Below are 18190 nucleotides of genomic sequence, written 5' to 3' on the forward strand. Positions count from 1 at the left end.
AGGGCAGAGGTCGGGGATAACACTACTTGATCATTGTAGCGAAGAACCTCATCCTTTCAAGAGTAATATCCTGAGGAATTAGGATCTGCTCTTAAGTTATTAATGAGTTGGGACAGATAAGGGTGGGAGAGCCATTCTTGGAAAGCCTCTTCAATCCAATCGCATAAGGGTAGAGAGAGTGATAGAAGGGTGCCCTCATCCTCAAATTGGCGCGATAAGGCATCCGCCACTACATTTTCATGCCCATTCTTGTAAATTATCTCATAATCATATCCCAAGATTTTTATAATCCATTTATTTTGTTGTGGTGGTGATAGATGTTGTTGAAGAAAACATTTTAGGTTATGATGGTCAGTGCAAATTTGGAAATGTCATCCCAATAAGTATGGGCACCAAGTGTCTACTGCATGTGAGATAGCCATCATTTCTTTCTCATATGTAGATTGACCGAGATGTTTGTCACTGAGTTGTTGACTAGTGAAAGCCAATTCTCTACCTTCCTGCATTAATATTGTGCCAATGCCCATACCTAAAGCATCACATTCAATCACAAAAGATTTAGTGAAGTTTGGTAATGCTAATACTAGAGTGGAGCACATGGCCTATTTGAGAGCCAAGAAGGCTTGTGGAGTTGCATCAGTCTAGAGAAATGAATTTTTCTTGAGAATATTAGTGAGGGGTCGGGCAATGCGTCCATAATTGCGAACAAATTTGTGATAGTAGCTGTGAGACCCAAGAATCCCCGCAAACTCTTCAAGGGTTTTGGTTGGGGCCAATCTTGCATTGCCTGACTCTTTTTTGAATCAACCCTCACTCCGTCACGACCCACTATGTGTCCCAAAAATCTACTTCTTCCATGCCAAATGAGCACTTGGATAATTTGACAAATAATTTGTGATCTTGGAGCAATTACAATATTTGGTCAACATGTTGAAGGTGTTTGTCCCATGTTATGTTGTAGATGAGAATGTCATTGAAAAATACTAAGACAAATTTTCTAATATATGGTATCAGAAGGTGGTTCATGAGGCTCTGAAAAGTGGATGGAGCATTACACATACCAAATAGCATGACCAGGAATTCATAATGGCCTTCATGAGTTCAAAAGGTTGTCTTGGGAATGTCAACATCCTTCATGTGTATTTGGCGATAGCTTGAGCGAAGGTCTAGGTTGGTAAAAAAATTAGCACCATTTAGTTCATCAAGCAGATCATCAACTACTGTAATAGGAAATTTGTCTTTGATAGTGAGCTTGTTAAGGGCCCTAAAGTCAGGAAACATGGGCTATTCTCCATCTTTATTTAGAACCATGACCAAGTCTAGAGATTAATAAGGGTTGGTGTTGGGACAAATAACCTAGCTTCGAGGATTTCCTTGATGATTTTTTCAATTTCAATCTTTTGTGCAAAAGGATACCGATATGGGTAGACATTTGGTGGTTGGGCAACCAAGACCAAATGGATGCTATGATCATATTCACCCCTAGAGGGTGGGAGCTCTTTAGGTTTGTTAAAGACTCGTTGGTGCGGTCTAATACCTATTGCATATAAGGATGAATATGAGGAGGAGTGGATTCAATGGCCTAGATGGAATTAAATTTCGCTATTATCCCATAATGGCCCTTCTTTAAAAGCCTCTCCATTCAATGTGAGCTAATGATAGTAGGAGAATCTACCTGGAGTCTCCTCAATATGTGAGTGTGGTCATTCTTCTTAAAGCTCATATATAACTCTTGGAAATCCATTGTGATAGGGCTTAGTGTGTGGAGCCATTCAGCACCAAGGACAATGTTGCAACCACCCATTTCAATGGTAAACATGTGGGTTTTGAGGTGATAATCCCCCATTTGAAGCTTAATATTTTCACAGCGTCCTTCACATTTCATGGCCCCCCCATTAGCGTTAAGGACTTGGAAATTAGATATCACCCTTACAAAACAATGAATAGCTTATGTTACTCTCTTATGGACAAAGTTATGAGTGATTTCACTATCAATCAACACCGCTACTAGCCGATGTTTAATAAAACCTCATATTTTGAGAGTACGGGGTGAAGAAATTCCAGTCAAGGCATGTAGTGATATATCTGGCTCATTTGGAGTAGCTGTGAAATCATTGTCTGGGTTGGTTTGGGGTTCACCCGCTTCTTCCTCAGGCACTTCAGTGGATGGAGCTTCATCAGTTGGGTTGTTTTCAGTAGCATCAATTTGAAAAAAAATTGGTTCCTTGCGTTTATGTCCTGGGGAGTACTTGTTATCACAGTAGTAGCAAAGTCCTTGTTTCCTTCTTTTGGCCATTTATGCTAGCGACACCTATTGAATCTTAAGTGTTTGGGTGGGGCCCATAGCCTGGGTGGGATATGCCTCTATGACAAAATTTGGATGATTGGACTAGGCATTTAAGGTGAATTCCATATCTAAGGCCTTGTGTCATGTGTCCAACCAAGTAGCTATGTGATGCATTTAGACATGGGCTTGGATGGCTTCCTTTAGACCACTGATGAAACATTCCAAGTAAAATTCATTTCCTAGTCCTTCAGTTCTGATGGCCAATTGTTCAAAAGATGCAATGTAGTCCCTTACTATACCTATTTGCCTGATCTTAGTGATACAACCCAAAAAGTGAGATTCTCGATCAAAGCGGTCACAGATGGATTTTGAGAACATGTTCCAAGCTGGCCTCCCTGGATAACATTTCTGATGCCACTGCCACCACTGCCATCTCTCTTGGTCCAAGTAAAGGTCTCCCACATGTAGTTTAGTTCCATCCTCTTAGATATTATTAAGGAAGAAATATTTTTCCATTTGTGCCACCCATAATGTGGGGTTAGAGCCATCGAATTTGTACATGTCTAGCTTGGGTGTCTAGTAGCTTAAATATTAGTGATCTCCATGGAAATGAATGTGATGGTTGGATTCTCCTTCTATATGTGAATCAACACTATGCTCTTCCCTCATGGATTCGCGAGGCGTGTTTATAACAGTCAATACTTTTGCAAGATGAGAGGTAATGGTCTCCTAGAACTCATTGATTTTTTTCTCGAGGTTGTTGACCTTCTCGGTATCCCTTTTCACAACCAAAATTGAGACTTGGTACTGAGCATACACTAGAACCAGTCAAATTTTGAGCTTACTTAAGAGTGGTATGCTTGGAAAGAGGGCAAGATTAGGAGTCTAGTGACATGGGTCACTAGAAGCCGTGTCTGGAAAATTTGGGACTGCCTGAAAAATTGGGGGCTTACAAGTGAATGGTACCATTGCGACCAACTCGTCGTCCTAAATCTTATGGGCTAGGTCTCTTAAAAGAATCTCAAGATGGCCTCGATAGGAGTTTTACTCCCAACAGATCAACACTATAGTGGTTGAATTCCAAAAAGCTTGATGCTGCCAATTATCTTGCGAAAATCACGTCGGGACTGTAGTAACAGAAACCCCAAGGTCTTGTTACTATAGAATGCATTGCAACAATCTGATTTGGACTATGGGGGACAAAACCCTCACTACATAAAGAGTCAAATCTGTGTTGTGAAAACCCCAACTATTGAATCTTACATGTACGGTGGCGAAAAAACCCCAACTGTTAGATCTTATTTCAACAATGACAATCAAACCCCAACAACTGGATCTAATCTGGACAATAAGGCGTGGGTGATCTTCATATATATGAAGGAACTATGGTCTCAAAGGAGTGTCTAGTGCTACAAATTGCAATATACGTAGGGGTCCAACAATAGTACTCAGCCCAATCTTTCAGGGTGCTAACTAAGGAGGATCGACCATACCCTTAGTCATACTACCCGACTACCCTATTGTACATGTGAGTAATCTCCCCAAGTGTTGTTCTCAATGTATTGTAGAAGCAAGATGGTCGACAACTTATCTAAGGTTAGGTTTCAAGTTACCCTAGGGGGGCTTCCCATATATCCAAGGGTATGCGAACGTGAAGTCCATACATGGTTCTGTTTAATGCGCTACTACTCGAAGGGGTACCCACAGGGGTTACAAGGGATTCCAATAAGCGTGACCATCTCTTGTAGTTCCTATGTGAATGCCTCCCCAAATCTACATGTTTATGCGCTCAATGATAGATCTCGTGGTTTAAAGACATCGGAACATGTCTCTAGCCTAATTTTTTTTTATGAAAATAAGAGCTACAACTCACCCCAGAAAGTGCTCTGATATAACTTGTTATGCACTTGACCTGCGAGAAAACTAGAATACCAAAAATATGAAATAATATAGCTCGAAACACAAAAATATCACATGAAATGAGACAAGCTACAAAGATATTTTATTATTCAGAAGCATAATACAATGTTCACTTGCCTCTTCGAGGGGGAAACCTCCAACAGAGCATAGCTCAATTACAATAAGACTCGATGATTCTTCCCTTACTATCTAAGACTATTTATAGCTTAATGACATCCAAAACCCTAACTACTAGTGGTCCCTTGCATAACATGGGTTAACCACTTTATTTATTAACTATGGCTTGTTTATAACTAATTGTGGTCCCTTTTCTATAATGTGAGTCAACCACTTACAATTATTATTAATGTAGATAACCGCTTATGGACTTTATTGACTCAACTAACTAACTATGACTCCAACTAGGCCCCTTAGGCTTATTACATAAATAAAGGGGTTAGGGTTGGACCATAACAGATAAATTGTGGGTACTTACTTGTTGAATGGATATTATGGCCTACATGCAATGTTCTTTTATGATATGAGATGGTACCTTTGGCTATAATGGTTGTGTAGTGTTCATTTCCTATCATTAATCTTAATATGTTCCTATGATGTACTTCCGTAAGTATATAACCGATGGTTTTTGGTCTTGGTAAGTTTCATTGTTTAGGATTGTGTAGGCCTCTACCTAGTAAGATGCCATGACTAAGAAGAATTAGAGGCTGCATTGATTGGAGACTCAAAAAAGGAGTTTAAGGTCACGTTTGTGATATTTTAGAGGAAAGGGTTGCAAATTTGTTGTTAAGGAGTTTTTTGGAACCTATTTCCTCAAGTTATCAGCCAAAATGTTTTTTTCATTTAATTTTGCAACCCAAAAAAGACACTAGATGCATGGATAGGCTGAATAAGATAATATAGCCCTCAAGAGTGTTATGAGCAAGTGATTTCCCTATCAAAAGTTCATTGCAAACCTTGGAACAAACCTAAGAAGCTCTACCAGAGGTTTTAGAATTTCAGGGATTGACCCCTTTAGATTTCAAGAATCAAAGCTTCTATCCCCAACCCTTGGTGACATGGGACAATGAGGATTGTGACCAAGATCTTAGCCAAGAGGCACCTAAGTCTGGAGTACAAGAGATTGGGCTTTCGACTACAAAATATCAGTCTATCAAGCTATTGACTACTAGGTGTTGAGAACACTTCAACACAATTGCTAGTGAAAACTCTTGGTGCTAACAAAACCCAAAAAACTTGTGTTGGCTAACAAAGAATTTTTCCATCAAATAACATCCCTATCACCCTTTTGACTATCAAGATGTTGGAATATCAACTTTCAAGAGATTGGCAGTTGGAACATCGAGAGATCATAATGGAAAGCTATCACACAAAGTCGCAATACTAACATATTCTAAAATGACCATTTTCTAATGGGGAATTTTCTCGTTAATTCACTACAGTATATTAGCTTCTAGAAGATCAAGTGTTGGAGTATTGGGACATGAACTAATTCATTGCACCCAACAAAATCATGATACTAGCATGTTAGACCATCAGATTTCAGGGTGTGGGGATATTAGGTATTGGGATATTGGGTGAATGGGATGTGTAGGTGGTTAAATAAAATCCCAATACTAACAAACCCTGACAACATCCATCAACTAACAGAGAAATTTCCCATCATTTACCTAGTTGAATGAGAGTTTGGGTATTAGAAGATCAGGATGTTGAACTCTTCATATTTATGGTTTGACCCTGATATCAATGGAACCCAATAATGGGTTGAAGTGGCGAACTAACATGATAGGTCAACATGGTAGCCAATAGGGAAGGTCTCAGTGTGGTTTGATGGTGACGTGGCATGCTAACAAGATGATACCATGACATGTTCATGTGTCATGATGACATGACACAAAACAACTCTAGGATGATGTGGCATGTTGACATGGCACTATCATGGCATGACGACATGGTAAGAAGATGTGGAATGACATGGATCAAAGTGTGCAATTTTAGGAGTCTATGTGGAAACTAATGGTCAGAGGTAACATGGATGGAAAATGATCACATATCAAAAAGTTGGGAGATTGGCTCTTGGGATATCAAAGGATTGAGCCTCACACTATTAGATGATTAGGAGATCAAGTATCAGGGATCTAAATGTTGGCCATCAAGCTTTCCTCCAAACACTAATGGAACTTAGTATTATTCCAATGTGGATTGGGTAGGATGACATGGATTGACTACTGTAGATGCATCCTATGCAATGGGGAAATGTGAACAAGGACTACCATGTGTCTGGCATGTGTCTTCCATGTGGTAATGTATGGATACTAGCATGGCACTTGGAGGGGTAGATTTTTGGATGAGCCTAACTTTGTGTCTGAAGCTTGTATTTGGATGAAATCTATATTGTTGGAAATTTCTCAACAAGTAGAAGATGGTGGTGGTCTCTGAAATGGGTTTTAAGGTGGTTGAAGAAGAGGAATTTTTATGATCCCCATCTCCATAAAGTAACCTTGGAGGGTAGGTAATCAGGAATTGAGGGGCTAGGTATGTTATATGTGAGATTCAAATAAATGTAGCACATATGTGCATATCTTATGTGTAGTAAAGTGTTACTTGGGTGCATCATTTATGTAGATCAAATATGTGCACTGCATAAGTGTGTTCTTCAATACATTGATTGTGTACTTATGTGGGTTGGGTCTTTACGTGCATAGCTTGGCTTGATTAATTACTTATATGCATTTCTTATGTTCATTAGGTGTTTAGGTAGGTTGGGATTGCCATTAGGTGCATGAGGTGGCTAGAGTTACAAGGTTTAGTGGATTATGCGTCGAGGGGTTCAAGGGTAGTGAGTTAGTTATAAATGAGATGAGGTTACATAGGTTAGTGGTTTAAGGGTCACGAGATTAAGGTAGTGGGCTATTGTCACTAAAGATTAACATCTCTTATGTGGTCCACCTATGTGTGTCAATTAGGTGCATTGTCTATGCTCTCCCTTCATATGCCCCTTTGACGCTGAGCTTGATTAGTTGTTTATTAGTGTGAAAACCATAGTTTAATCACTTATGCATGTTGTTGAGTGTGTTGGGTGCTTAAATGCATTATATATTTGTGTGGGTTAGGTATGCGACTGGGTGGCTTAAGTAATAAGAGTTAGGGGTGTTACGGGATTCAAAGATAGTGAATGAGTTATAAAGATAAGTTGAAAAAATGAACTTAATGATTTTTCTTAAACTTTTACTTTGATACCAAGCCTTTATCTAAAACATTTTAAATAATCTTAATTTTATCATAATAATAATTTATAATTTCTTATTACATATTTATTTGTTTCTTTATTGTTATATTAATTTATTTCTTGTAAAATATTACAGTTATTTAACCATTTTAATTTTTCTAAAATCTTTAATAACATTAACATTTCCCTCTACCACTATTTATCAATTTTTATAATATAAAACTTTTTAAAAATATCTAATGACTTTGAGATAGCATAATTTATTTCCATATCAATTAGATTGTATAATAAATCTTCCTTTTAAAGTTGTAAGACCTATTTCTTCCTTTTAAAAAATTCAATGGTGTGTTATAGTTGATGCTACCTTTTTAGAATGATATACATCTATTACCTTATATGTTAGTCCTTTTATAGTATTTGAAAAGCATTCACTGTACACTCTTGCATTAACGAGGCAAAATGCTGATGATATTTGTATTTCAATTTGCTATCAACCGCCATGGTAATCGATTTTTTAACAAATGCAGAAAATGATGATTGGTACATGGATCTTCTGGAAAGTTATTTGATGCAGAAATTGGAATCCTTAATCCTTAAATCTGTGTGGCAAGATTCTTGACAACTGCAAGAATTGTAAGTCCAAAAATTGTTTTAGTCACACCATAAAGCCTCAAGAAAGAATTAAGATGGGGTTTGCAACTAAGAGACTGAAAAGAGCCAGAACATGGACAAACTTCATGAACCATAAAGAAAGAATTTAAAAGAAGCTTATCCATACCTCGCAGAAGTTAGATGGTGATCTTCTTCAGATCTCGGACAGTCTAGTTGCACAATCTGCAATTGAAACGCTTTCATTACTAACTACTCTTTCCACTTGCTTGAAATAGATAAAGTCCAGCAATAAGTAATTCTGTAAAATTTGATTATAAAGGCTGTAGAGTACCTCAACTCTCTATGAAATATTCTGGGCATTCCACTAATGCAATTTTCAGAGCACCAGAGTAATGAGTAATGATAATATAAGGGATATGGGATTGCTGTAGACTTATTGTTACAAGTTTCTATATAGGAGAGTTGGAATTGCTATTGATTGCGAGATTGTTAGGGAGGGGAAAGAACCTGGGATCTTTATCACTCACATAATTTTATATATCATGGGATTGTAAATCTAAGAAGAATTCAAAAAAATAAAGAAGAAAAAACTTCCTAGGTTAGAGAGTAGTGGAAAAGCCAAGATATGCACGAAGAAGGGAAAGATTCTGAGAAGGGAGCATTGAGCAGTAGTAGATTGACGTGATAGAGTTCAGTCAATGTAAGTAAAGAAAGCACTCTCCTCCCTGCATAATCTCCATTTATTAGGGCTGGAAGGATGAGTGATCTACAGAAAATATTAAATACTCTTGTTATATCAGGCTGTTTGAATATGGCCAAATCCCCCTTTTTCGCAGTACAACTCATAAGCGTTACTGTATTAATAATAATAAAATAATAATGAAGTAGCGGTTGATATCAAAATCATTTACCTTTGGGCTACCAGGTACATCCATTAGAATGCTTGAAAAACTTTTGTGAAACTGCATGGAACATTTCAAAAGAAACATTCTCAGAGAGTTGATGGTGAGTAAAGATAATTTTAAAAGTTGGTTAAAATTTAGCTGAACTTTTACCTTTATATACTCTACTGTATCCCCTGCTGATTTCCACGTCTCCACCACAGAGAAAGATGGTGCAACTTCGGTAACCTGCAGAGACTTTCATTGCTTTATTTTCCTGGCTACATTATCTAGATAGATAGATAGATATTTTTTAAGGGGATTTTTCTAATTCTTAAGAAGCAAATTTCTGTTTTCTTATGATATTTCAGAATTATAATTATGGATGTGCCATGTGTGTGCTATAATATTTTTTGCGTCTAATATAAATTAATTTCTTCAAGCAATTCAATTGTCTGCTAACTCCTGTGGATTAAGCACAAGGTCATTATATAATATTGTAAAGAAACTGCCAGTGAGTTCTGACCTCTGTTGACACAGATAAATATGAACCCCTCCTTCCAGTTTCTTTGGCTCCGTGAATCTTTATCTATCATCAAATGAAACGAGATCAGCTTTTTAAATGACATTTCCTTTTAATTATGCAAGAAATTGGAATATGTATTCAATTTTTCTGATGTTGAAACAGAAATTTTTTTTAAAAAATATATATGCAGATTTCAGCTACTTCAACTATTGGAGAGGATAAACCAGATGCACCAAACCGCTGTTACAATCAATAAGCTTCTAAGGGTAAATACTCTAGTTCAATTTTCTTATACGTTTATTACTGGTCCACTTACTTATGGCTTGGATCCCATCATGATACCAGAAAGTGCAGCAATAACTCTGGCAGAAAGGCAGTTATCAACAAGGAAGATAACAGGGGTATTCCATTATATTTCTTTCAAGACAGTGATATGTGGGGAACTAATATAAATCATCTAGAGAGATATCTTGAGCTCTCTCTCCAATTATATGAATCCCATTTATACATATATATAGATGTAAATATGTTTGTTAATATATGCTCTTTATACCGCAGTGGTCTATTTTTCCAAACAGATGCATCTGAAAGTAATGAAAAACATCCTAGAGATTGAGTAAATTTACAGTGCCTTTCTTTTTTTTATTCAATAAATATATATGCCTTCATATTGTTTCACATTCAGATTTTAGAAAAATGTGGAGGATAATGTATCCATAAACGGTATATTCAATCAATATATATGCCTGGATATTGTTTCACATTCAGATTTTAGAAAAATGTGGAGGATAATGTATCCATAAACTGTATACCAACCTTGCATGGATTTACTCTTTCTACTAACAAGCCCAGACTCCTGGTAGCATCATCTATTTTTTCTATTGTCTCCTTACCCGAAAGTCTGCAACCAAACCTCTTCTTATTTTTACCATCATTCTGCAATCCAAAATTGGCGTTAATGGTTTGAATACATTAAGAAATAAGCAGATTTATAGACTAGGAAGACATTGTTGAGCTAGTTTCTCAAATCAAATTTTTCTAATGAATAAAATCACATAAATAATGGAAAATCCTCCTAAATTTACTCAAGACTCTGTTGAGTAAACAAGGCGGTATTTAATTGTTTAGGAAACTGTTTATTATCTAAAGTATGCCATCTCTTCAGATTTTCACTAATTGGAGACATTCAGCGAAAAACCAAATAAAAAAAGTGGACATGTGAAAAGATACCTCCTTCTCAAAGAACCCAGACAAGTCAAGATCACTAGACATTGCTATCAGCTGAAAGGCATTGATGAAAACAGGTTGCTTGTCCTTTGACACCAAATGCTCCTGCAAAATCAAAAGTTGATCCCAAAAGATGCCTTGTGAAATTTTTTAGTTATGTCCAATTGTATATATAATAATAATAAGCTAAGGAAAACACCACGTTTATGTATGAGGCTCTCTTGTTTATAGGACAAGGAATCTCTCGCCACTCATTGCTTTGATTACTCAAGTTTACAGAAATTTACATTCTCTACTCATTCTGGATTTGAACATGTAACTTATTAGGAGGAAACACATATTCATATACTTAAGTGACTAGAGCATAAAGAATTACTAAAATTTCCTGATCTTTTTAATATCAATCTCATTTGTACATCACAAGAACATCAAGAATATTATCAGAGCCTTACTTCTGTGATATCAAATGCAGCATGTACATCATCCAAAGTGACGTCCTCTTCATCCCAGGGCTCAGCAGGAGGGTTGTAAGATTTCTTAAACCACTCATCTTCATAAATTTGTGCTATTGTCATTCTCTGCAAAACGCAGTTACATTTGATTTTAACACAAATTCTGGAGTACAAAGTGAATGAAAAAGAGTTGCATTCCAAATATTGCAGTATGACGTTACAGAGGATTTTAAACTTACATTGTTCGGTCTAGGATCTAATATCTTGGCTATTAGCTTCCTGGCCCCAAAAGAGAACCATGAAGGGAAGGAATAATCCGCTTTGCAAATCTATGAAGCAAAACAAAGTCTACCATCAACCATCAAAATTTGCTTGTTCATAAAATTTGATTAACTGAAAAACAAGTATGGTTTTACTTCTGCATCAATATCTGAGACTCAGATATGTAAACCTATAACTAGTCTCTCTTTCTGGGCACCCAAAATTTCCATGGTAGTTTCTTTTAGTACACTTTTTCCAAATTTTATGAATTTTGACTATAAAAATTAGTCCACATAACATTGTTTGTTGGATTAGCCATAAATTTTGAAAGTGGCAGTGATTATACCTTACGATATTGGTCGATAAGATTAGAATCTTCGAAGGGAGAGAATCCTGCTAATAATTCAAAGAGAATGACCCCACAGGACCAAATGTCTGCAGCTGCTCCATAATAATTCTGGCTAACAATTACCTGCAAACCATAGCAATATAATGTAATTCTCATATATAATGAAAGGCCTATAATGTAATTCTCATATAGTTTCTAACAAACTCAGAGGAAGAATTTGATTTGTATACCTCTGGTGCGATATAATTTGGGGATCCACAAGTGGTAGAAAGTATAGTATCTGTCTGCACAAAGTGTGTTTAGATACATTATTAGGATCTGGAAACAAGTTAAACAAAAAAAAGTGAAATTTGATTATAGTTTTATTTTACAACAGCCATTGCCCATGTTATGGAGATGAATAAGCATTTACCAATCACAGTTCTCAGAATCCATTCTTAAATAGGCCAACACAACCAAACATAATTATATTGATCTCCACCAATAACCACAATAGCAAACAATTATAGCAAAGAAAAGCAAAGCAAAGCATCAGACCATGGATGTTGCTTGTTTGCACGGACCAAATTTTTTCCTAATGAAATCTGAATTGAAGTCTCAGTTTCATATCAACCGGTAGCTTTTATGCCCCATTTGATAGGCATATTATTTCACGTGTTTCTCAGTCACTGTTAGTTTAAAATTTAAATAGGTGAACAGAGTTTCATGGCTCAAAACTGTGGTTTTGAAATGTTAAGAACTTGGACACTGTTCGAATGTATTATCCAAATACTGTACCTGGTGCAAAACACTCAGTCCAAAATCAGAGACCTTCAAATTGCCTTGAGCATCCAGGAGTATGTTTTGAGGCTGCTTAACAAAACCATAATCAGTATAACATTAAATCTGATCTTAGCACAAACATTAACTAAACTTGCATAAGCTCCCAGGAATCCATGTATATAGATTAATTGTCAAAAATTTTACAGATCGAAACTTAATACCTTGAGGTCCCTGTGGTATACTTTTCTACTGTGGCAATAATCTACAGCATCTATAAGCTGATGAAAATATTTCCTAGCCTCTTCTTCAGTTATTTTCTGAAGATAAGCCTGTAAAAAAGCAACGAAATACTCAATAAGATACTGCTCTCCATGTTAAAATATTATTTTTGTAACCTTCTCACATTAATGATAACAACAAACTACCCTGTCCAAGAGCCACTGTCATCTAACAAAAAGGGAAAGTTCTAGATGAAAGGACCTCCATACAAACAATAGACCAGATCTTTGTTCAGTCCAATAAGCTTTATTGGTCCGAAATTAGTTGCAACACACAAAAATGGTTGAACATAGGCCATGATAACAACTCACAATTTTGTCAGAGAGGTCACCCCCTGTTACATATTCCAGGATAAGATAAATCCTCCTCTTGCTGGCCAAAACCTGCATTTTACCATTAAAACGAATAATCCAAAACCCAATCAGCAAACCCCATGTTATTCCCATAACGCTACTATTCAATCTCTATTAACGCTGTATACCAAAAGGTTATTTTTAGTTCAACCAACGTTCAGAAACGACCTCGTACAGGCGTACAATATTGGGATGCTTAACCAGCTTCATCGTGCTAATCTCTCGTTTGACCTACAATTATCCAGTGGAAAAAAACATAATAAAAATATGGACAGTATATATTCAATAACTCTGATCATCCACAACTGAACTGGAAAAAAACTGTTGGGCTAACAACAATATAACCTCCAGATTTACCATGGCCAATAATATTTCTAAAAACTATAATTACCAACAACTGAGAACATTAGTGAACAACTGAAATCATGCATACTTTCATTGGTACAACTCAAAAATATCTTAGACCTCCTGAAAGAGGCACTGGCAGCTCAGTCCGTGCCTCTTCAAAGTCTCAAAAGAACTGAGAGATATTCAACATAGAGAATAGGGTGCGTGCCTCAGGTCCTACAACCGATGAGTGAGCTCAACTAAGACTAGGTGTTGAACCTGAGATAAATGTATACGGAGGAGCTGTGAAAGCTCCAGTATATATAATGAGAATGATGACAGGTGCAAGATTTCAGAGGATGAGAAGGGCAGGAAAAGTGGCTCAGAAAAGGATAAGTAGTGACAAGAAACACCAGACTCGCCCCTGCAAATGCAACCAGCAATACTGATGCTTTGATTTAATAATATCAGTTACTTATTTCGGTTGTGATCAAAATCCACAGAACTGCATTAGAAAAGTGAGTTGCATTTTAGAACCCTTTGCCCCAGCAGAGGGTGATACAGCTACTCTTTGTGTGTGTTTATATTGGCAAACTGTGAATTGAAAAGGTACATTCTGTGCTGTGAATTGAATTTAGAAAAATGAGTTGAGTGCATTGAGTATGGATAATAGCACAAATCCATGTAGTGCTGGATCTGATACACAATGAAGGTTGCAAAGCTCAAGGATGCAGATCTCTAACTTAACACAAATGGCCGATGTATCAAATACTGAGACTCTACTTTCCAGCTTCATATCATACCAAAGTGCTTGCTGAGACAAATATTAAGCACCATGCAGTAAGCTAACTATTGGCTTAATATTATTCTATCCTGTGCATAGAATATCATTTTATTTTCATCCAAAGAACCAGATGGAAAAGCAGTAAGCCAATCACTCATCCTATCCATTGAATATCATTTTATTCTCATCCAACTAACCAGATGGTAAGTCATTAAGCCAATGAATGGCTTACTGCATAGTGCAACGGACCAGATGGTAAGTCATTAAGCCAATGAATGAGCCAATGAATGGCTTACTGCATGGTGCTTAAGGGCTTGCATAGGCTGTATTTTTGGAAACTCTACTTTTAGCTAGAATATTTTATCGTGTGCCAACCCTCAAGATTTAGTCTTCAAAATCATTCCTTCCTTGTTGCACTGGTTAAGTGCCCACTTATGAACTGATGGATTTTTGGTTCAGATGGTAGTAGCAATACTCAAATGTAAGTTCCAAACAGGATAGCTGCCATCTCTGCAAGACTGCAACCAGTCCACTCACTTTAGAAGCATAGCTGGGGAATTGTACTTCCAGTTGTTAATCTACTAACAAGAAAAATATCATAAGACCATGGTATCTCTCCTGGTGATTACTGATCAGGCATGGAAGAAAATCAAATCCTACCTGATGGGTAAGGTTTCTGCGGAGTATCATCTGCTTATCTATGATCTTAACTGCAACATTTTGGCCTGTCTCAATATTCCTGGCTACTTTCACCTTGGCAAACGTTCCTTCACCAAGCTCACGCCCCAGCTCATACTTGCCCACACGTGTTGAGAAAGCCATTCTGCAACTACCAGAATGATTTTTCCACTCTTCTGTCAGATTCAACTCAGAGATAAATGCGCATACAAAGAATATATATCAATTTCTCTGTATATCCACAGGAGCAGTGCAGATGTAAAACTAATTCAACTCCAAATACATGCATGCACAGAAATCCATTCTGCACCTACCAGAATGATTTCTCCACTCTTCTGTCCGATTCAACTCAGAGGTAAATGTGCATACAAAGAATATATATCAATTTCTCTGAATATCCACAGGAGCAGTGCAGATGTAAAGCTAATTCAACTCCGATTCCATGCTTGTACAGCACCACTTCAACGTCATAGGTATATATTGCACACAAAAATTTCCTTCACCCAAGTCCTGTAAACTTCCATGGAGGTCTGTGCTGCTAAGCCCAATTGAGAATCCCAAGATATATGCACGAGGATCTTGTTTTTTTGTCACTGCACCTAATCGTCAAGACTAATATATTAAGAGAACATTAAGTGATCGTGTTTCACATTCTCTGAAAATATTTATTTTATCACAGTTTGACTTATAGTTGGAGTAAGCAGAGTTGGCATGGCTGTTCTGACAGCTCATGTTTGAATGGAAGATTGCATAAGACATTTTGGTGTATGCATTGATTCTATATAACACCAATTGAAGTGGGATGCCTTAACTCGTTTTCCTTATGTTTGGGCTGGCAAACCACTATGAATCAGATCTATAGTTAAATATATTTAACTTTCCTTCATTTTTGACCTGGCAAATCACTGGAATCAGATTTAAAAGATTATGCCTACGGTCACCTACACCTACTACACCTGTAGCCATTGTTTTAAGTTCATGTACTCATAGTTGTATTTTAATTGTTTTAAGTTTTATTTTTTTGGGATATATTTTATTGATGGTGTTGGTTTGGAATTATAAATTTAAGAATGCAGTTTAAGGTAATTTAGAAAAAAATAGAAATTCCAGTAAAATTTTGAGAAATTTGGAAGAAATTTTTGGAAATTTTAGTTATAGTTTTCAAGCTTCAAGATTTTTGGTGCGTCCGGGTTTTTGATGTGCTGAATCCATTTCCACTATCAAAAAAAGATTCAAACATTCCCAGTTTTAAATTTCTTGATTAAAATTGCTAAATTCCACCAAAAATCTCACTATCCAAATGAAATTATGACTTCCCCTAAATTTAAATTGTAAAATTTATATTTAAAAACCCTACACATATTTATATATTTAAAATTCAAAAATACATTTTAAATAACAGAAAAATTACAAACTTACTAAAATCTATAAAAATAGATTTTAATTTAAAAATTTAAAATTTAAACCTCACACCTATCAATCAATATGTCAGGCACTAAATATACCTATTATGAAATCTCTGACATTTACAACTAACTGCTATGAAGCATCACATTCTTCACATGCTTTCAAACTTCCTGAGGCCCACACTAGCCACATATATTATTTGGGTTGGCTCATGCTAATTTAAAAATTAAAAATTATATATGATTTTGGAGTTGTCTTTAGTCCGACTTTTTGGAGATTCCGGTGACGGAATCCGGCGGAAAAAATTGAGGTTAAATCTTGATTTGTGTTATTTAAAATGGTTTTTTAACTACATATTTGGATTCAGCATCCTGAAAAACCCCTGCGACGCTTTGATTGTGCAAAAATTAGCTATCAAAATTGAGATTTCAATAAATTGCTACCGGATTTTGATCGGAAAAACCCACCAAAAAAATTTCCAAAAAATCTCTTTAAAAACAACTCTAATAATTTTCTGTTGGATCCATTGCAATCATTCTGTTATGCTGTTGAGGCCAATAATTGAATCCTCTTTTTCTAATTAAAAAAAATTAGATTTGTAATGTGTATATACTTTATGATGGGAAAGGTTCATGTGGTCGCTATCTATGTAGATGCTTGTGTTATGTGGTCCATGTCTGGTCATGTTAGGATAAACAAATCTTTCTCCAGTCATTCTTCACATATTTTAGGATTTTTGTGATTTTATTTTTTATTATACAATTATGCTGGTGACATGGACTTATTTCCCTAATAAGCAATGACGCACTGAGCTAGCGGTTTCTTCTTTAACAATATTTTTTATATTAAAGATTTAAATTATGTTGGAATAAGTTTTATCAATATAAAATATTGTTTTTAAAAATTATATTTAATATTATTTTTTTAATTAAAGCATCGTTATTTTACTTATGTATAAAATCTTCTCACAGTATGTTGTAAGGAAGATATTATCACATGGTTCATACTGTGAGAAGATTTTATCACATGGTTTTAAATCTTAAATTTATTAAAAAAATTAAATTAAAATGTTTAAATTAGAAATTATATTTATATAACAAAAATTAAATAAGTATATATGTGAGAGAGAAAATATTTCAAAAACAAATCAGTATATCTAAAGGTGTAATTTTTCTATCAAAAGAATTAATAGATGAGATAAAATTAAATGATTTACACTTAATGAAATTTGATCCCTTGTAAATATTGGTTTAAGATGAATTTACAAGTATATGTAAGATGATGATGGTGGTGGTGATTATAGTTATAGCTTTGATGAGTTAAAGATTAGAAAGGGTGGTATTCCCATAAATATTTTGAAATTGTGATAAAAAGTGAGTATACATAGGCAAAGAGAATTTTTTTCTATCCTCAACTTTCTGGGTGTAAAAAAGATGACAAATTCTTTCACCTATGACATTTTAAGAATTGTCTAATGCCTTGTTTCATTATCTAGCTCATGAGAGTTTGTTCTCATTTTAGCTATTGATTTTCTTCTTTACACTTCTATATTAGGGTTAATAACCACCTTATAGTATCTAATTTTCTTTTATCCTATAAATCTTTATTACATCACAATTTCTCCTTAAATTTAGATTTACTAATATTTTGAATATCATTGTTATTCTCCAAAGTGACCTTGTCCTTTATTCCCCAATAATTTAGCCAAGAATTGACATATTTATGTCAACTCTACTTAAGCCACAAGTGGTTTTGAAAAGGGTTTGAAATAATCCTAGGAAGCCCCATGTCTTTTTGTTATCTTGTCCTTAGACATTAGATACCTAGTCATGGTCCTACCTTCAATGGAGGGAAGACAT

The 18190-nt window shown here is 35.7% G+C and overlaps 1 protein-coding gene across 3 annotated transcripts; it reads right to left on the reverse strand.

Moving 5' to 3' along the window:
- Positions 1-7876: 7876 nt before the first annotated feature.
- LOC149146087 (CBL-interacting protein kinase 32-like) lies at positions 7877-15550 on the reverse strand. 3 transcript variants are annotated; one of them, XM_089449228.1, is made up of 17 exons: positions 15239-15550; positions 14907-15069; positions 13304-13366; positions 13094-13165; positions 12725-12832; positions 12519-12590; positions 11972-12025; positions 11739-11864; positions 11371-11460; positions 11132-11257; positions 10683-10784; positions 10269-10388; positions 9453-9515; positions 9101-9175; positions 8957-9007; positions 8212-8267; positions 7877-8055 (listed from the first exon to the last, which is right to left on the reverse strand). In XM_089449228.1, exons 2-17 carry the CDS (start codon positions 15066-15068, stop codon positions 7995-7997), a joined length of 1401 nt encoding a protein of 466 aa, XP_089305354.1. In that variant the 5' UTR covers position 15069; positions 15239-15550; the 3' UTR covers positions 7877-7994. The 3 variants fall into 3 exon arrangements, with proteins under 3 accessions (XP_089305354.1, XP_089305353.1, XP_089305352.1); XM_089449227.1 differs by having other exon boundaries at positions 14907-15075; XM_089449226.1 differs by having other exon boundaries at positions 14907-15550.
- Between the last annotated feature and the right edge of the window lie 2640 nt (positions 15551-18190).

This window comes from Pinus tabuliformis, chromosome X (assembly GCF_031772625.1).
Source record: "Pinus tabuliformis cultivar Carrire ecotype Pingquan chromosome X, CPIR1, whole genome shotgun sequence".
Lineage (NCBI taxonomy): Eukaryota > Viridiplantae > Streptophyta > Pinopsida > Pinales > Pinaceae > Pinus > Pinus tabuliformis.

Excerpts from the sequence above, each read along its gene's own strand:
- LOC149146087 (XM_089449228.1), bottom strand. The coding sequence starts at position 15,068 with ATGGCTTTCTCAACACGTGTGGGCAAGTATGAGCTGGGGCGTGAGCTT. Across the intron at positions 13,166-13,303 it reads ATATTGTACGCCTGTACGAG|GTTTTGGCCAGCAAGAGGAG; the intron begins GTCGTTTCTGAA and ends GGTAAAATGCAG. Across the intron at positions 10,389-10,682 it reads CTGGGTTCTTTGAGAAGGAG|AATGATGGTAAAAATAAGAA; the intron begins GTATCTTTTCAC and ends TTTGGATTGCAG.